The sequence below is a fragment of the Oncorhynchus kisutch genome, linkage group LG22 (assembly GCF_002021735.2).
Source record: "Oncorhynchus kisutch isolate 150728-3 linkage group LG22, Okis_V2, whole genome shotgun sequence".
Taxonomy (NCBI): Eukaryota; Metazoa; Chordata; class Actinopteri; order Salmoniformes; family Salmonidae; genus Oncorhynchus; species Oncorhynchus kisutch.
Genome location: NC_034195.2, coordinates 52,355,227 through 52,375,887, shown reverse-complemented (window position 1 = coordinate 52,375,887; position 20,661 = coordinate 52,355,227). Strand labels below are relative to the sequence as shown.

At 45.4% G+C, this 20,661-nt stretch overlaps 1 protein-coding gene across 4 annotated transcripts in view; it reads right to left on the bottom strand.

Annotated features, from left to right (window-relative positions):
• Positions 1–20,661, bottom strand: part of nptna (neuroplastin a) — a 99,268-nt gene that overhangs the window by 19,417 nt on the left and 59,190 nt on the right. For 2 of the 4 annotated variants that reach the window (XM_031801585.1, XM_031801586.1), the window contains exons 2-4: positions 14,868–15,215; positions 6,993–7,167; positions 2,542–2,636 (exon numbers count right to left, since the gene is read on the bottom strand). In XM_031801585.1, the coding sequence (XP_031657445.1) occupies positions 2,542–2,636; positions 6,993–7,167; positions 14,868–15,215 (618 nt within the window). The remainder of the gene's footprint in view (positions 1–2,541; positions 2,637–6,992; positions 7,168–14,867; positions 15,216–20,661) is intronic. The other 2 variants (XM_031801587.1, XM_031801588.1) reach the window with 1 other exon arrangement.

Sequence of the window (20,661 nt, the reverse complement as noted above, 5' to 3'; positions counted from 1 at the left end):
CATCTCAAGGTCCTGGAGTAGCCTAGCCAGTCTCCAGACCTGAACCCAATAGAAAATCTTTGCAGGGAGCTGAAAGTCCATATTGCCCAGCGACAGCCCCCGAAACCTGAAGGATCTGGAGAAGGTCTGTATGGAGGAGTGGGCCAAAATCCCTGCTGCAGTGTGTGCAAACCTGGTCAAGAATTACAGGAAATTTATGATCTCTGTAATTGCAAACAAAGGTTTTTGTACCAAATAATAAGTTCTGCTTTTCTGATGTATCAAATACTTATGTCATGCAATAAAATGCAAATGAATTATCTAAAAAATCATACAACGTGATTTTCTGGATTTTTGTTTTAGATTCCGTCTCTCACAGTCGAAGTGTACCTATGATAAAAATTACAGACCTCTACATGCTTTGTAAGTAGGAAAACCTGCAAAATCAGCAGTGTATCAAATACTTGTTCTCCCCACGGTATTGTGGCATCCATTTACCAGTTACATTGTTTTACATTTTTGTCATTGAGCAGACACTCTTATCCAAAGAGACTTACAGGAGCAATTATGGTTAAGTGGCTTGCTCAAGGGCACATCGACAGATTTATCACATAGTTGGCTCGGGGATTCAAACCAATTACCTTTTGGTTACTGCCAGTGAAACAAGCTAGGGCTGATTCTCTGATTCTGATGCAGAGTAGATGGATAGAGCTTTACAGTAATCCTCCAATCAGATAGACCAGCCACCATCTGCTACCTCTGAGCTGTCCCTCTACTGGTTAGATAGAAACTGTAGCTAGGCTGCCATTTGGAACGCAGGGACAATTCAGATCACTACAAGGCCTTCACATGACAGACCAAAGAGGTCAAAGGCTTATGTGGTAGATAGGTTAATGTGTCAACTCAAAACAACAAGTAGATATTCAACGCTGGTTGGGAGTCGTAGCCTGCTGTCGTCTACCTTCAAACCTGATGGAGTCTTTGGCAGAAGGAGGTCATATCAAAAGGGCCTCTACTGTGTCACATCAAAAGGGCCTCTACTGTGTCACATCAAAAGGGCCTCTACTGTGTCGCATCGAAGGGCCTCTACTGTGTCGCATCGAAGGGCCTCTACTGTGTCGCATCGAAGGGCCTCTACTGTGTCGCATCGAAGGGCCTCTACTGTGTCGCATCGAAGGGCCTCTACTGTGTCGCATCGAAGGGCCTCTACTGTGTCGCATCGAAGGGCCTCTACTGTGTCGCATCGAAGGGCCTCTACTGTGTCGCATCGAAGGGCCTCTACTGTGTCGCATCGAAGGGCCTCTACTGTGTCGCATCGAAGGGCCTCTACTGTGTCGCATCGAAGGGCCTCTACTGTGTCGCATCGAAGGGCCTCTACTGTGTCACATCGAAGGGCCTCTACTGTGTCACATCGAAGGGCCTCTACTGTGTCACATCGAAGGGCCTCTACTGTGTCACATCGAAGGGCCTCTACTGTATCGAAGGGCCTCTACTGTATCGAAGGGCCTCTACTGTATCGAAGGGCCTCTACTGTGTCACATCGAAGGGCCTCTACTGTGTCACATCGAAGGGCCTCTACTGTGTCACATCGAAGGGCCTCTACTGTGTCACATCGAAGGGCCTCTACTGTGTCACATCGAAGGGCCTCTACTGTGTCACATCGAAGAGCCTCTACTGTGTCACATCGAAGGGCCTCTACTGGTCACATCGAAGGGCCTCTACTGTGTCACATCGAAGGGCCTCTACTGTGTCACATCGAAGGGCCTCTACTGTGTCACATCGAAGGGCCTCTACTGTGTCACATCGAAGGGCCTCTACTGTGTCACATCGAAGGGCCTCTACTGTGTCACATCGAAGGGCCTCTACTGTGTCACATCGAAGAGCCTCTACTGTGTCACATCGAAGGGCCTCTACTGTGTCACATCGAAGGGCCTCTACTGTGTCACATCGAAGGGCCTCTACTGTGTCACATCGAAGAGCCTCTACTGTGTCACATCGAAGGGCCTCTACTGGTCACATCGAAGGGCCTCTACTGTGTCACATCGAAGGGCCTCTACTGTGTCACATCGAAGGCCTCTACTGTGTCACATCGAAGGGCCTCTACTGTGTCACATCGAAGGGCCTCTACTGTGTCACATCGAAGGGCCTCTACTGTGTCACATCGAAGGGCCTCTACTGTGTCACATCGAAGGGCCTCTACTGTGTCACATCGAAGAGCCTCTACTGTGTCACATCGAAGGGCCTCTACTGTGTCACATCGAAGGGCCTCTACTGTGTCACATCGAAGGGCCTCTACTGTAATGGAAGTCCGGATTTGATACTGCTCTTTGATATGACTTTTCATCTCAGTGGTGGTGTTGGCAGGGGGGGGGGGGGTCCTATCGAAGGTGTCATTTCTAGGATGATATGACAGTGCTGTTTAAAGATGACACATAAATGTGGCCATGGGCAGTCTATTAGGTCATCATAGCATCCTTGAATGGTTCATGTGAATGATTCATCAGTCTAGGATCAATCCTAGTCATTACTATTCAACACTGGTGTGTGGGCGTCGTACTGTACCTTTAATCTCGATGGTGGCGTTAGCAGGCGGAGCCATTTTAAAGGTGTAGACACACATGTACTCCCCTGCATCCTCTCCTCTGGGCTTCTTCAGGCTGTATTTACACAAAACAAACACAAGACAATCAATCCTCTAGTTTAAACAGTGTTTAGTTTAACAGTGTTTAGTTCTACTGTGTTCTGTTCTGCTGTGTTCTGTTCTGCTGTGTTCTGTTCTACAGTATTTAGTTCTACAGTGTTCTGTTCTACCATATTTAGTTCTACAGTGTTCTGTTCTACAGTGTTCTGTTCTACAGTATTTATTTCTGCAGTGTTCAGGTCTAGTGTTTTGTTCTACAGTGTTCTGTTCTACAGTATTAAGTTCTACAGTATTTAGTTCTACGGTGTTCTGTTCTACGGTGTTCTGTTCAACGTTATTTAGTTCTACTGTGTTCTGTTCTACAAAGTTTTGTTCTACAGTATTAAGTTCTACGGTGTTCTGTTCTACGGTGTTCTGTTCTACGGTGTTCTGTTCTACGGTGTTCTGTTCAACGTTATTTAGTTCTACAGTGTTCAGTTCTAGAGTATTTAGTTCTACTGTGTTCAGTTCTACAAAGTTTTGTTCTACTGTGTTCAGATCTACAGTATTTAGTTCTAACTATGAAAGGCACTCTGATGTCAGAGGCATTGCCTGCGTCCAATAATCACTTGTTTTTTTGGAAATGTGCAAGGAAATAATTATCGTTGCTGTCTGGTGAAAACCTCTTATCTCCAAAACAGATCATCCATGTTTTCACATTAATGAACATACAATTATGAAACTTCAGAAGTTATTCTGAATAAATATTCTTGGTCCAAGTGCCATGAAATGTACAATGTAGAGTGGAGTTACTGCTTTCAATTCATGTAAACAATTAGCAGAAATTAATACAGGTAACGAGTGGAGGACAGAGGAGCCTCTTAAAGAAGAAGTTACAGGTCTGTGAGAGCCAGAAATCGTCCTTGTTTGTAGGTGACCAAAATACTCATTTTCCACCATAATTTGCAAATAAATTCATAAAAAATCCAACAATGTGATGTTCTGGATTTTTTCTCATTTTGTCTATCATAGTTGATGTGTACCTATGATGAAAATTACAGGCCTCTCTCATCTTTTTAAGTGAGAGAACTTGCACAATTGGTGGCTGACTAAATACTTTCTTGCCCCACTGTATGTGTAGGGGGCAGATTGTATATGTGTAGGGGCAGATTGTATATGTGTAGAGGGCAGATTGTATATGTGTAGGGGGCAGATTGTATATGTGTAGGGGGCAGATTGAATATGTGTACTGGGCAGATTGAATATGTGTAGGGGGCAGATTGTATATGTGTAGGGGGCAGAATGTACATGTGTAGGGGGCAGATTGTACATGTGTAGGGGGCAGATTGTATATGTGTACTGGGCAGATTGAATATGTGTAGGGGCAGATTGTACATGTGTAGGGGGCAGAATGTACATGTGTAGGGGGCAGACTGTATATGTGTAGGGGGCAGATTGTATATGTGTAGGGGGCAGATTGTACATGTGTAGGGGGCAGATTGTATATGTGTACTGGGCAGATTGAATATGTGTAGGGGCAGATTGTACATGTGTAGGGGGCAGAATGTACATGTGTAGGGGGCAGACTGTATATGTGTAGGGGGCAGATTGTATATGTGTAGGGGGCAGATTGAATATGTGTAGGGGGCAGATTGAATATGTGTAGGGGGCAGATTGAATATGTGTAGGGGGCAGATTGTATATGTGTAGGGGGCAGAATGTGTAGAGGGCAGATTGAATATGTGTAGGGGGCAGATTGAATATTTGTAGGGGGCAGATTGTATATGTGTCGGGGGCAGATTAAATATGTGTAGGGGCAGATTGAATATGTGTAGGGGGCAGATTGTATATGTGTAGGGGGCAGAATGTGTAGGGGGCAGATTGTATATGTGTAGGGGGCAGATTGTACATGTGTAGGGGGCAGATTGTATATGTGTACTGGGCAGATTGAATATGTGTAGGGGCAGATTGTACATGTGTAGGGGGCAGAATGTACATGTGTAGGGGGCAGACTGTATATGTGTAGGGGGCAGATTGTATATGTGTAGGGGGCAGATTGAATATGTGTAGGGGGCAGATTGAATATCTGTAGGGGGCAGATTGTATATTTGTAGGGGGCAGATTGTATATTTGTAGGGGGCAGATTGTATATTTGTAGGGGGCAGATTGTATATGTGTCGGGGGCAGATTAAATATGTGTAGGGGGCAGATTGAATATGTGTAGGGGGCAGATTGTATATGTGTAGGGGGCAGAATGTGTAGGGGGCAGATTGAATATGTGTAGGGGGCAGATTGTATATGTGTAGGGGGCAGATTGTATATGTGTAGGGGGCAGATTGAATATGTGTAGGGGGCAGATTGTATATGTGTAGGGGGCAGATTGTATATGTGTAGGTGGCAGATTGTATATGTGTAGGGGGCAGATTGTATATCTGTAGGGGGCAGATTGAATATGTGTAGGGGGCAGATTGTATATGTGTAGGGGGCAGATTGTATATCTGTAGGGGGCAGATTGAATATGTGTAGGGGGCAGATTGTATATGTGTAGGGGGCAGATTGAATATGTGTAGGGGGCAGATTGAATATGTGTAGGGGGCAGATTGAATATGTGTAGGGGGCAGATTGAATATGTGTAGGGGGCAGATACAGATACAGCAGGTGTTACTCACTGGTCATCCCTAAAGCCAACACCTCATTTGACCACCTTTCGTTCCAGTTCTCTGCTGCATGTGACTGGAACAAATTGCAAAAATCGCTGAAGTTGGAGACTTTTATCTCCCTCACTAACTTCAAACATCTGCTATCTGAGCAGCTAACCGATCGCTGCAGCTGTACATAGTCTATCGGTAAATAGCCCACCCAATTTTACCTACCTCATCCCCATACTGTTTTTATTTATTTACTTTTCTGCTCTTTTGCACACCAATATCTCTACCTGTACATGACCATCTGATCATTTATCACTCCAGTGTTAATCTGCAAAATTGTAATTATTCGCCTACCTCCTCATGCCTTTTGCACACAATGTATATAGACTCCCCTTTTTTTCTACTGTGTTATTGACTTGTTAATTGTTTACTCCATGTGTAACTCTGTGTTGTCTGTTCACACTGCTATGCTTTATCTTGGCCAGGTCGCAGTTGCAAATGAGAACTTGCTCTCAACTAGCCTACCTGGTTAAATAAAGGTGTTCTCAACTGGCTAGATGGGGTTCGGGTTGATGGGCCTGGTTAAGGTTAGGGCCAGGGTTCTGGGTGTTAGATGAGGTTCGGGTTGATGGGACTGGTTAAGGTTAGGGCCAGGGTTCTGGGTGTTAGACGAGGTTCGGGTTGATGGGACTGGTTAAGGTTAGGGCCAGGGTTCTGGTTGTTAGACGAGGTTCGGGTTGATGGGATTGGTTAAGGTTAGGGCCAGGGTTCTGGGTGTTAGACGAGGTACGGGTTGATGGGATTGGTTAAGGTTAGGGCCAGGGTTCTGGGTGTTAGACGAGGTACGGGTTGATGGGGTTGGTTAAGGTTAGGGCCAGGGTTCTGGGTGTTAGATGGGGTTCGGGTTGATGGGACTGGTTAAGGTTAGGGCCAGGGTTCTGGGTGTTAGACGAGGTTCGGGATGATGGGATTGGTTAAGGTTAGGGCCAGGGTTCTGGGTGTTAGACGAGGTTCGGGTTGATGGGACTGGTTAAGGTTAGGGCCAGGGTTCTGGGTGTTAGACGAGGTTCGGGTTGATGGGACTGGTTAAGGTTAGGGCCAGGGTTCTGGGTGTTAGACGAGGTTCGGGTTGATGGGACTGGTTAAGGTTAGGGCCAGGGTTCTGGGTGTTAGACGAGATACGGGTTGATGGGACTGGTTAAGGTTAGGGCCAGGGTTCTGGGTGTTAGACGAGGTTCGGGTTGATGGGACTGGTTAAGGTTAGGGCCAGGGTTCTGGGTGTTAGATGGGGTTCGGGTTGATGGGACTGGTTAAGGTTAGGGCCAGGGTTCTGGGTGTTAGACGAGGTTCGGGTTGATGGGATTGGTTAAGGTTAGGGCCAGGGTTCTGGGTGTTAGACGAGGTTCGGGTTGATGGGATTGGTTAAGGTTAGGGCCAGGGTTCTGGGTGTTAGACGAGGTTCGGGTTGATGGGACTGGTTAAGGTTAGGGCCAGGGTTCTGGGTGTTAGATGGGGTTCGGGTTGATGGGATTGGTTAAGGTTAGGGCCAGGGTTCTGGGTGTTAGACGAGGTTCGGGTTGATGGGATTGGTTAAGGTTAGGGCCAGGGTTCTGGGTGTTAGACGAGGTTCGGGTTGATGGGACTGGTTAAGGTTAGGGCCAGGGTTCTGGGTGTTAGACGAGGTTCGGGTTGATGGGATTGGTTAAGGTTAGGGCCAGGGTTCTGGGTGTTAGATGGGGACATACTAGTACTCGGTGTTGGCCCTCTCTCCGCGGGTCTCTTTGATCTCCTCCCCATTCTTCATCCAGAAACTCTCGCTGTGGGCGCTGTGGGCTGAAGTTAGGTTGCACTGCAGGGTGAGGGGCAGGCTGTAGTGATCAACTGGCAGTGTGATATGGTCCGACGAGTTGATTGACGGCTCTGAAACACCAATAAGACACTTCCAATAGTCAATTCCATTTCAATACAGTCAATTCCTTGAAAAATGAGGAGAATTTGAATTAGAATTTCAGTGGATGGAAGGTTCTGAAAGACCAATAAGACACCAGGGTTAGGGTCAATTCCACTTCAAATTGTTTCCTCTTCGTTTTTCTTTTTCTCCTTTTCAATGTAGTTAATTTAAAATGACTTGAAAAGCAACGAGGACAATTTAATTGTGATTTCAGTGTACTTCCTGAATTGACTGAATTGAATTGAAATGGAATTGACCCGAACCCTGATAGACATCACATGGGCTTGTGTTGTGACAGCTGGGTGGTGTTCTCTCTTAGTATTCGAACCTGTGTTGTGACAGCTGAGTGGTGTTCTCTCTCAGTATTCTAACCTGTATTGTGACAGCTGGGTGGTGTTCTCTCTCAGTATTCTAACCTGTGTTGTGACAGCTGAGTGGTGTTCTCTCTCAGTATTCTAACCTGTATTGTGACAGCTGGGTGGTGTTCTCTCTCAGTATTCTAACCTGTATTGTGACAGCTGGGTGGTGTTCTCTCTCAGTATTCTAACCTGTATTGTGACAGCTGGGTGGTGTTCTCTCTCAGTATTCTAACCTGTGTTGTGACAGCTGGGTGATGTTCTCTCTCAGTATTCTAACCTGTATTGTGACAGCTGGGTGGTGTTCTCTCTTAGTATTCGAACCTGTGTTGTGACAGCTGAGTGGTGTTCTCTCTCAGTATTCTAACCTGTATTGTGACAGCTGGGTGGTGTTCTCTCTTAGTATTCTAACCTGTATTGTGACAGCTGAGTGGTGTTCTCTCTCAGTATTCTAACCTGTGTTGTGACAGCTGAGTGGTATTCTCTCTCAGTATTCTAACCTGTGTTGTGACAGCTGAGTGGTGTTCTCTCTCAGTATTCTAACCTGTATTGTGACAGCTGGGTGGTGTTCTCTCTCAGTATTCGAACCTGTGTTGTGACAGCTGAGTGGTGTTCTCTCTCAGTATTCTAACCTGTGTTGTGACAGCTGAGTGGTGTTCTCTCTTAGTATTCTAACCTGTATTGTGACAGCTGGGTGATGTTCTCTTAGTATTCTAACCTGTATTGTGACAGCTGAGTGGTGTTCTCTCTCAGTATTCGAACCTGTGTTGTGACCGCTGGGTGGTGTTCTCTCTTAGTATTCTAACCTGTGTTGTGACCGCTGGGTGATGTTCTCTCTTAGTATTCTAACCTGTGTTGTGACAGCTGGTTGGTGTTCTCTCTCAGTATTCTAACCTGTATTGTGACAGCTGGGTGATGTTCTCTCATAGTATTCTAACCTGTGTTGTGACAGCTGGTTGGTGTTCTCTCTCAGTATTCTAACCTGTATTGTGACAGCTGGGTGATGTTCTCTTAGCATTCTAACCTGTGTTATGACAGCTGGGTGATGTTCTCTCTTAGTATTCTAACCTGTATTGTGACAGCTGGGTGGTGTTCTCTCTTAGTATTCTAACCTGTGTTGTGACAGCTGGGTGGTGTTCTCTCTTAGTATTCTAACCTGTATTGTGACAGCTGGGTGGTGTTTTCTTAGTATTCTAACCTGTATTGTGACAGCTGGGTGGTGTTCTCTCTTAGTATTCTAACCTGTGTTGTGACAGCTGGGTGGTGTTCTCTCTCAGTATTCTAACCTGTATTGTGACAGCTGGGTGGTGTTTTCTTAGTATTCTAACCTGTATTGTGACAGCTGGGTGGTGTTCTCTCTTAGTATTCTAACCTGTATTGTGACCGCTGGGTGGTGTTCTCTCTTAGTATTCTAACCTGTGTTGTGACCGCTGGGTGATGTTCTCTCTTAGTATTCTAACCTGTGTTGTGACAGCTGGTTGGTGTTCTCTCTCAGTATTCTAACCTGTATTGTGACAGCTGGGTGATGTTCTCTCTTAGTATTCTAACCTGTGTTGTGACAGCTGGTTGGTGTTCTCTCTCAGTATTCTAACCTGTATTGTGACAGCTGGGTGATGTTCTCTTAGCATTCTAACCTGTGTTATGACAGCTGGGTGATGTTCTCTCTTAGTATTCTAACCTGTATTGTGACAGCTGGGTGGTGTTCTCTCTTAGTATTCTAACCTGTGTTGTGACAGCTGGGTGGTGTTCTCTCTTAGTATTCTAACCTGTATTGTGACAGCTGGGTGGTGTTTTCTTAGTATTCTAACCTGTATTGTGACAGCTGGGTGGTGTTCTCTCTTAGTATTCTAACCTGTGTTGTGACAGCTGGGTGGTGTTCTCTCTCAGTATTCTAACCTGTATTGTGACAGCTGGGTGGTGTTTTCTTAGTATTCTAACCTGTATTGTGACAGCTGGGTGGTGTTCTCTCTTAGTATTCTAACCTGTATTGTGACAGCTGGGTGGTGTTCTCTCTTAGTATTCTAACCTGTATTGTGACAGCTGGGTGGTGTTCTCTCTCAGTATTCTAACCAGTATTGTGACAGCTGGGTGATGTTCTCTTAGTATTCTAACCTGTATTGTGACAGCTGGGTGGTGTTCTCTCTCAGTATTCTAACCTGTGTTGTGACAGCTGGGTGGTGTTCTCTCTCAGTATTCTAACCTGTATTGTGACAGCTGGGTGGTGTTCTCTCTCAGTATTCTAACCTGTATTGTGACCGCTGGGTGGTGTTCTCTCTCAGTATTCTAACCTGTATTGTGACAGCTGGGTGGTGTTCTCTCTCAGTATTCTAACCTGTATTGTGACAGCTGGGTGGTGTTCTCTCTCAGTATTCTAACCTGTATTGTGACAGCTGGGTGGTGTTCTCTCTTAGTATTCTAACCTGTATTGTGACAGCTGGGTGGTGTTCTCTCTTAGTATTCTAACCTGTATTGTGACAGCTGGGTGGTGTTCTCTCTCAGTATTGTAACCTGTGTGGGTTTGAGGTGGTGCATCGGGACGATATGAACAAAGACTTCATTTATTGTCATAGAACGCTGATTAGAAAGAACATAGATAAGCACAGGAAATGTTACGACTGTGTGATGTTACATCTGCTGAGCTTTTCTGTATCAATATTCTTACGATTGAATACAAATGTTAGTTTTCAAACAATTATCAGTACATTATGCATGTACTGTAGCACATACATACTTACCTCATACTACTAAATGACCCTGTAGTTCACGCTGGACAAGCATAATGAGTAGGCTATAGACAGATGTAGGATCTTAATTTGAGCCAGTTTGCCACAACAGGAAAATAATCCTGCAGCAACAGGAAATGTGAATTATTATGTGGATAATAATTATTGGACATTTTTGTAGTGGGTTAATACATTTTTTCTTAAAGGGAAAATAACGTTTTAAAAAAATGTCACAATGGAAATGACAAACTTCAGAAACCTTTTTAAACCTCAAAAACACTACAAGTTTTAAATGTCCTGCAGTTCCGGAAAGTTCTCCTGCAACAAGGTGATCAAATTCAGATCCTAAATCTTTATTAGTACTTTCCCCATACCAGATCAGTACATAAACACATACACTCTGGGTGTCTATAAATGGTGCAGGCCTATACCTCCAATGATTTCAATAGGCATTCAGTAATTCAGCTTAGAAGCTTGTAGAGTTAACATTCTCAAGTAGGGGTTCGAGGTTAGAGGTCAGGGGTCAGGGTAGTGATTTAAAGCCGGGGTTTGATAGGTTTCTAACAGGAGGTAAATATACAGGACATGTCTCTCTCTCTACATATATATATATATATAATATCTCTGTCCAAACCCATGTAGAGCGTAATTAACTTTACAGCTCATACTGAAAGCTGGTGACGAATTAAAATGTTAACTCAATTCAAAAGAAATCTGAAAGACAACAAAAGAAAAGGGAATTCAACAAGAAATACATGTGAGATGATGGGTAGATTAACAAAAAAATTTTTAAAGTTTAGACTATGTAGAAAATGGAGGAAGTTAAAGATCTCTGGGTTAGTTTGAATCTACAAGAGTTGCAGGGTTCTGTGTACATGGTGGGAGGGGTCTCTGCAGAACACTGTGGTCTTATGGGACGGATTAGATGAAGCTGATGCCTTATTTCTTCAATTCCATGACTTTTGGTAGGTGATGGCTTCTGTGAGGAAACTGGTGGTCCTAAGGATTTTTGGAAAGGTAACTGGGCACACAGAATACACAGGGAGAGCTAGTTGAGGAGCTGCCTAGGGACTGAGGTACACAGAATAGACAGGGAGAGCTAGTTGAGGAGCTGCCTAGGGACTGAGGTACACAGAATACACAGGGAGAGCGGGTTCAGCTGCCTAGGGACTGAGGTACACAGAATACACAGGGAGAGCTAGTTCAGCTACCTAGGGACCGAGGTACACAGAATAGACAGGGAGAGCTAGTTGAGGAGCTGCCTAGGGACCGAGGTACACAGAATACACAGGGAGAGCTAGTTCAGCTGCCTAGGGACCGAGGTACACAGAATACACAGGGAGAGCTAGTTCAGCTGCCTAGGGACTGAGGTACACAGAATAGACAGGGAGAGCTAGTTGAGGAGCTGCCTAGGGACTGAGGTACACAGAATACACAGGGAGAGCGGGTTCAGCTGCCTAGGGACTGAGGTACACAGAATACACAGGGAGAGCTAGTTCAGCTGCCTAGGGACCGAGGTACACAGAATAGACAGGGAGAGCTAGTTGAGGAGCTGCCTAGGGACTGAGGTACACAGAATACACAGGGAGAGCTAGTTAAGCTGCCTAGGGACTGAGGTACACAGAATAGACAGGGAGAGCTAGTTGAGGAGCTGCCTAGGGACCGAGGTACACAGAATACTCAGGGAGAGCTAGTTCAGCTGCCTAGGGACCGAGGTACACAGAATACACAGGGAGAGCTAGCTGAGCTGCCTAGGGACTGAGGTACACAGGGAGATCAAAGAAGTGTTAATGATTCATTTCCATGACGTATGGTAGGTGATGGCTTCTACGAGGGAACTGGTGGTCCTGGAGATCTCGGAAGGGGACTGAGCTACACAGGATACACATGGATACTTAGTTGAGCTGTCTAGGGACTGAGGTAGAGGTAGTTGAGCTGTCTAGGGACTGGAAGTAGAGGTAGTTGAGCTGTCTAGGGAGGTAGAGGTAGTTGAGCTGTCTAGGGACTGGAGGTAGAGGTAGTTGAGCTGTCTAGGGACTGGAGGTAGAGGTAGTTGAGCTGTCTAGGGACTGGAGGTAGAGGTAGTTGAGCTGTCTAGGGACTGGAGGTAGAGGTAGTTGAGCTGTCTAGGGACTGAGGTAGAGGTAGTTGAGCTGTCTAGGGACTGGAGGTAGAGGTAGTTGAGCTGTCTAGGGACTGAGGTAGAGGTAGTTGAGCTGTCTAGGGACTGAGGTAGAGGTAGTTGAGCTGTCTAGGGACTGGAGGTAGAGGTAGTTGAGCTGTCTAGGGACTGAGGTAGAGGTAGTTGAGCTGTCTTGGGACTGAGGTAGAGGTAGTTGAGCTGTCTAGGGACTGAGGTAGAGGTAGTTGAGCAGCCTAGGGACTGAGGTAGAGGTAGTTGAGCTGTCTAGGGACTGAGGTAGAGGTAGTTGAGCTGTCTAGGGACTGAGGTAGAGGTAGTTGAGCTGTCTAGGGACTGAGGTAGAAGTAGTTGAGCTGTCTAGGGACTGAGGTAGAGGTAGAGGTCGTTGACTGTCTAGGGACTGGAGGTAGAGGTAGTTGAGCTGTCTAGGGACTGAGGTAGAGGTAGTTGAGCTGTCTAGGGACTGAGGTAGAGGTAGTTGAGCTGCCTAGGGACTGAGGTAGAGGTAGTTGAGCTGCCTAGGGACTGAGGTAGAGGTAGTTGAGCTGCCTAGGGACTGAGGTAGAGGTAGAGGTAGTCGAGCTGTCTAGGGACTGATGTAGAGGTAGTTGAGCTGTCTAGGGACTGAGGTAGAGGTAGAGGTAGTTGAGCTGTCTAGGGACTGAGGTAGAAGTAGTTGAGCTGTCTAGGGACTGAGGTAGAGGTAGTTGAGCTGTCTTGGGACTGAGGTAGAGGTAGTTGAGCTGTCTAGGGACTGAGGTAGAGGTAGTTGAGCAGCCTAGGGACTGAGGTAGAGGTAGTTGAGCTGTCTAGGGACTGAGGTAGAGGTAGTTGAGCTGTCTAGGGACTGAGGTAGAGGTAGTTGAGCAGCCTAGGGACTGAGGTAGAGGTAGTTGAGCTGTCTAGGGACTGAGGTAGAGGTAGTTGAGCTGTCTAGGGACTGAGGTAGAGGTAGTTGAGCTGTCTAGGGACTGAGGTAGAAGTAGTTGAGCTGTCTAGGGACTGAGGTAGAGGTAGAGGTTGTTGACTGTCTAGGGACTGGAGGTAGAGGTAGTTGAGCTGTCTAGGGACTGAGGTAGAGGTAGTTGAGCTGTCTAGGGACTGAGGTAGAGGTAGTTGAGCTGCCTAGGGACTGAGGTAGAGGTAGTTGAGCTGCCTAGGGACTGAGGTAGAGGTAGTTGAGCTGCCTAGGGACTGAGGTAGAGGTAGAGGTAGTCGAGCTGTCTAGGGACTGATGTAGAGGTAGTTGAGCTGTCTAGGGACTGAGGTAGAGGTAGAGGTAGTTGAGCTGTCTAGGGACTGAGGTAGAAGTAGTTGAGCTGTCTAGGGACTGAGGTAGAGGTAGTTGAGCTGTCTTGGGACTGAGGTAGAGGTAGTTGAGCTGTCTAGGGACTGAGGTAGAGGTAGTTGAGCAGCCTAGGGACTGAGGTAGAGGTAGTTGAGCTGTCTAGGGACTGAGGTAGAGGTAGTTGAGCTGTCTAGGGACTGAGGTAGAAGTAGTTGAGCTGTCTAGGGACTGAGGTAGAGGTAGTTGAGCTGTGTAGGGACTGAGGTAGAGGTAGTTGAGCTGTCTAGGGACTGAGGTAGAGGTAGTTGAGCTGTCTAGGGACTGAGGTAGAAGTAGTTGAGCTGTCTAGGGACTGAGGTAGAAGTAGTTGAGCTGTCTAGGGACTGAGGTAGAGGTAGTTGAGCTGCATAGGTACTGAGGTAGAGGTAGTTGAGCTGCCTAGGGACTGAGGTAGAGGTAGTTGAGCTGCCTAGGGACTGAAGTATAGGTAGAGGTCGTTGACTGTCTAGGGACTGGAGGTAGAGGTAGTTGAGCTGTCTAGGGACTGAGGTAGAGGTAGTTGAGCTGTCTAGGGACTGAGGTAGAGGTAGTTGAGCTGCCTAGGGACTGAGGTAGAGGTAGTTGAGCTGCCTAGGGACTGAGGTAGAGGTAGTTGAGCTGCCTAGGGACTGAGGTAGAGGTAGTTGAGCTGCCTAGGGACTGAGGTAGAGGTAGAGGTAGTCGAGCTGTCTAGGGACTGATGTAGAGGTAGTTGAGCTGTCTAGGGACTGAGGTAGAGGTAGAGGTAGTTGAGCTGTCTAGGGACTGAGGTAGAAGTAGTTGAGCTGTCTAGGGACTGAGGTAGAAGTAGTTGAGCTGTCTAGGGACTGAGGTAGAAGTAGTTGAGCTGTCTAGGGACTGAGGTAGAGGTAGTTGAGCTGTCTAGGGACTGAGGTAGAGGTAGAGGTAGTTGAGCTGTCTAGGTACTGAGGTATAGGGTTCTTAATTTTCAGGATGTACGGTAGGTGATGGCTTCTATGAATGAGCTGCCAATGCTGGGGATTTTGGACAGGGAATGTAGTCTAGGGGTCTGGTGTACACACAGAGAGCTAGTAAAGCCGCTGCCCCTCGTCCTAAGGGGTCATCTACTCAGGGGTCATCTACTACTCTGACCACTCACTCTGCAACACAGTAACGGTGGCCTGTGCTCTGATCCAGGTGGTGGCAGGGTTTTGGTGCAGATCATTCCTCCTTGGATCATTACTGGCCCGGCACTCATACGTCCCAGCATCCTCCAGGCCGAGACGAGTCACGCCCAAAACGCTCACGCCGTTGGTTCCGTACGCCGTGTTGATGGAGACACGGTGTTTACGGGCGCCGTCCCAGAGCTGGCGGAAAGAGTCGGCCCGGTTGATCTCGGAGTACCACCACTGAACCTCTGGGGTCGGGCTACCGACCACGTCACAGTACAACTCAAAGGTGTCACCTGTTAGTTTGGTCTCAGACAGGGGAGACTTCACAAAGCCAGCTGTAGAGGTGGAGTAGTGGAGTCATCCACAGGAGAGGAGGAGAGGAGTGTTTCCGGTATGGAGCGGTGTGGCGTGTCCACGTTGGCAGGTGGAGAAGGGAAAACAGGGTGAGGGTGTAGAATGGATGAACAGGCAAGAGAATGAAAGGATGAATTAAAAGGAATCCGTTTGGAAAAAGAAAAAGAAAAGATTAGACGAATCATATTAAGAACAGAAGTTGACATAGCAAATAATATGATGGTGGAAAACAATGGTCAACAGAGTTCAATAAAAATGAGAGATTAGATGGAGAAAAGAACTCAACTGAATAACTGTCTGTTACATCGTCCGTTAGTATAGATCGTGGCCAAAGGTTTTGAGAATGACACAAATATGAATTTCCACAAAGTTTGCTGCTTTGGTGTCTTTAGATATTTTTGTCAGATGTTACTATGGAATACTGAAGTATAATTACAAGCATTTCATAAGTGTCAAAGGCTTTTATTGACAATTACATGAAGTTGATGCAAAGAGTTAATATTTGCAGTGTTGACCCTTCTTGTTCAAGACCTCTGCAATCCGACCCCGGCATGCTGTCAATTAACTTCTGGGCCACATCCTGACTGATGGCAGCCCATTCTTGCATAATTAATGCTTGGAGTTTGTCAGAATTTGTGTGTTTTTGTTTGTCCACCCGCCTCTTGAGGATTGACCACAAGTTCTCAATGGGATTAAGCTCTGGGGAGTTTCCTGGCCATGGACCAAAAATATTGATGTTTTGTTCCCCGAGCCAATGAGTTATCACTTTTTCCTTATGGCAAGGTGCTCCATCATGCAGGAAAAGGCATTGTTCTTCAAACAAACTGTTCCTGGGTGGTTGGGAGAAGTTGCTCTCGGAGGATGTGTTGGTACCATTCTTTATTCATGGCTGTGTTCTTAGGCAAAATTGTGAGTGAGCCCACTTCCTTGGCTGAGAAGCAGCCCCACACATGAATGGTCTCAGGATGCTTTACTGTTGGCATGACACAGGACTGATGGTAGCGATCACCTTGTCTTCTCCAGACAAGCTTTTTTTCCGGATGCCCCAAACAATCGGATAGGGGATTCATCATAGAAAATGTCCTATCATAGAAAAAGTCCTCAGCAGTCCAATCCCTGTACCTTTTGCAGAAAATCAGTCTGTCCCTGATGTTTTTCCTGGAGAGAAGTGGCTTCTTTGGTGCCCTTCTTGACACCAGGTCATCCTCCAAAAGTCTTCGCCTCACTGTGCATACAGATGCACTCACACCTGCCTGCTGCCATTCCTGAGCAAGCTCTGTACTGGTGGTGCCCTGATCCTGCAGCTGAATCAACTTTAGGAGACAGTCCTGGCGCTTGCTGGACTTTCTTGGGCGCCCTGAATCCTTCTTCACAACAATTGAACCTCTCTCCTTGAAGTTCTTGATGAGCCGATAAATGGTTGATTTAGGTGCAATCTTACTGGCAGCAAAATCCTTGCCTGTGAAGCCCTTTTTGTGCAAAGCAATGATGACGGCATGCGTTTCCTTGCAGGTAACCCGGGCTGACAGAGGAAGAACAATGATTCCAAGCACCACCCTCCTTTTGAAGCTTCCAGTCTGTTATTCGAACTCAATCAGCCTGACAGAGGGATCTCCAGCCTTGTCCTTGTCAACACTCACACCTGTGTTAATGTGAGAAATCACTGACATGATGTCAGTTGGTCCTTTTGTGGCAGGGCTAAAATGCAGCGGATTTTTTTGGGGGGGGGGGATTCAGTTCATTTGCATGGCAAAGAGGGACTTTGCAATTAATTGCAATTCATCTGATCACTCTTCATAACATTATGGAGTATATGCAAACTGCCATCATACAAACTGAGGCAGCAGACTTTGTGAAAATTAATATTTGAGTCATTCTCAAAACTTTTGGCCACGACTGTAAATGTTCTGAAGGTGGAAATATCGTCTTTGGGTTAGACTGCTGTGCAAATCTGAATCCTCTATAGTCTATTAATATTAGATTAGAGAACTTTAATGTCCTCAATGAGGCAATTAATTTCACAGCATACACACCATGTTGCATACACAGTATTTCACAGCATACGCAACATTCTTAAAGCACCCAGAGGCTTCCCAGGCATATTATATTGTGAATAGGTTCTTATTATGGCGTTTTCTATTAGTAAAGCGCTTTATAAATCCTATAGAGCAGTAGCATTGGCGGCAGGTAGCCTGTCAGTTAAGAGCGTTGAGCCGACTAACACGAAAGGTCGCTGATTCGATTCCCCCGAGCCGACTAGGTGACAAATGTGCCCAGGTGCCATTGAGCAAGGCACTTAACCCTAATTTGTCCTGTAAGTCGTCTGCTAAAATGTAAACACTGTAGTATTAGTGAAGAACCAGAGACTTCCCAGGGATATTGTGTAACTGTAAACATTGTGTTAGTGAAGAACCAGAGACTTCCCAGGCATATTGTGTTACTGCAAACATTCACTGGATGTCTATCCCTTGGCAGTGACCTTAGGACAATCTCTAGCTTCCATTCATGCTATTTCTGGTAAATTGTAATCCAATATGTCTGGCAATCAATATCCTCATCCCCTGACTCTGAGGATAGATATCTCTCTCTCTCTCTCTCTCTCTCTCTCTCTCTCTCTCTCTCTCTCTCTCTCTCTCTCTCTCTCTCTCTCTCTCTCTCTCTCTCTCTCTCTCTCTCTCTCTCTCTCTCTCTCTCTCTCTCTCTCTCTCTCTCTCTCTCTCTCTCTCTCTCTCTCTCTCTCTCTCTCTCTCTCTCTCTCTCTCTCTCTCTCTCTCTCTCTCTCTCTCTCTCTCTCTCTCTCTCTCTCTCTCTCTCTCTCTCTCTCTCTCTCTCTCTCTCTCTCTCTCTCTGTAATGCATCTCTAATTGGCACTCAACATTAAGGAGATTGTGGCTAAGGCCCTGCGATAGACTAGCGTCCTATCCAGAGGATGTACTTGTACATGAAGCTTCCTAACACTACAAGGAGCCTATGAGCCGTTCTAGCTCGTGCAACGCTACTTACTTACGTTTGGAAGATCGCATCGTGATACCTATAGAATTGGAATGTTTCGGCACCTAAGTACGGAGATTATATCTTATCGTGAGGTCCCTAGGGGACAGGGTGTCATCTGGAATGTAGCCGTTGTCCTTGAATGACCCGTCTGCTCACCTACGATGCTGCTCACCTTTACAATACAGCACCAGAGTAATACTATTATCTAATAGTAATTAGGCGATTACAATGTGTATACAACATCAGTGACCATCTCTGCTGGCCTTATACACAAAAGCTCAATGATTTTCATAGCAAATGCCTCTTTTCTGGCCTTTGTGTTTTAGTACTCTGTACTTAGTACTTTGCTCATGAAAGAAATTTGGTAGTGTCATAGTGACTCAAGATTTGAACTGGTGAATTTGGTCATCTTGCATTGAATCTCCTTTGGAAACCGTTTCTACATCCACAAATGACACTCTATTCCCTTTATGTAATACACTAGGTGTCATTTTGGAACGTAGTATTTGTCCTCTAATGACGTTTCTGGGCTTGCGTCTGGATCGTAATGCTGCTCACATCTACAATGCAGCCAGCCAGACAGCAATACCAATACTTTTCTCCTACTAAAGGATCTTTAACATTATACACCATCTCTGGTAGCCTCGTACATAAAGGATCTATAACATTATACACCATCTCTGGTAGCCTCGTACATAAAGGATCTATAACATTATAGACCATCTCTGGTAGCCTAGTACATAAAGGATCTTTAACATTATACACCATCTCTGGTAGCCTCGTACATAAAGGATCTATAACATTATAGACCATCTCTGGTAGCCTAGTACATAAAGGATCTTTAACATTATACACCATCTCTGGTAGCCTCGTACATAAAGGATCTATAACATTATACACCATCTCTGGTAGCCTCGTACATAAAGGATCTATAACATTATAGACCATCTCTGGTAGCCTAGTACATAAAGGATCTTTAACATTATACACCATCTCTGGTAGCCTCGTACATAAAGGATCTATAACATTATAGACCATCTCTGGTAGCCTAGTACATAAAGGATCTTTAACATTATACACCATCTCTGGTAGCCTCGTACATAAAGGATCTTTAACATTATACACCATCTCTGGTAGCCTCGTACATAAAGGATCTATAGCATTATACACCATCTCTGGTAGCCTCGTACATAAAGGATCTATAACATTATACACCATCTCTGGTAGCCTCGTACATAAAGGATCTATAACATTATAGACCATCTCTGGTAGCCTAGTACATAAAGGATCTTTAACATTATACACCATCTCTGGTAGCCTCGTACATAAAGGATCTTTAACATTATACACCATCTCTGGTAGCCTCGTACATAAAGGATCTATAACATTATACACCATCTCTGGTAGCCTCGTACATAAATGATCTATAACATTATACACCATCTCTGGTAGCCTCGTACATAAAGGATCTATAACATTATACACCATCTCCGGTAGCCTCGTACATAAAGGATCTATAACATTATACACCATCTCCGGTAGCCTCGTACACAAAGGATTTCGCTTTCTTTTTTCATTTTTTTTTGCTGGTGAGAGAGATTCATAGCCGACTCATTTTAACCAGTGACATTGTCATCCTATACATAAAATACTGCTTTAGCAAATTCACTCACCATACACCTTAGGGAAACAAAGGTGCTATCTAAAACCTTAAAGGGTTCTCCTATGGGGACAGCCCAGAACCCTTTTGGAAGAGTGGATTGTATACAATGTATAGTGTATAGCATATTCTGTATAGTATACTCTATTAGAGTGGTCATCACAAAGCCCTGATCTCCATCCTATATAAGATTTGTGGGCAGAACTGAAAAAGCGTGTGCGAGCAAGGAGGCCTACAAACCTGGCTTAGTTACACCAGCTCTGTCAGGAGGAATGGGCCAAAATTCACCCAACTTGTGGAAGGCTACCCGAAACGTTGGACCCAATTTAAATAATATAAACGCAATGCTACCAAATACTAATTAAGTGCATGTAAACTTCTGACCCACTGGGAATGTGATGAAAGAAATAAAAGCTGAAATAAATCATTGTCTCTACTATTATTCTGACATTTCACATTTTTTAAATAAAGTGGTGATCCTAACTGACCTAAAACAGGGACTTTTTACTAGGATTAAATGTCACAAATTGTGAAAAACTGAGGTTAAATGTATCTGGCTAAGGTTTTTTTTTTTTTTTTTCCGACTTCAACTGTATATGAAGATGTTGTGAGTTCTGGGAGAACAGTGGAGAGACAGAGAGAGAGAGAGAGAGAGAGAGAGACAGAGAGAGAGAGAGAGACAGAGACAGACAGAGAGAGACAGAGAGAGAGATGTTTCCCATGCCAATACAGCCCTCAAATTGAAATTGATTTGAATTGAGAGATGGAGAAAG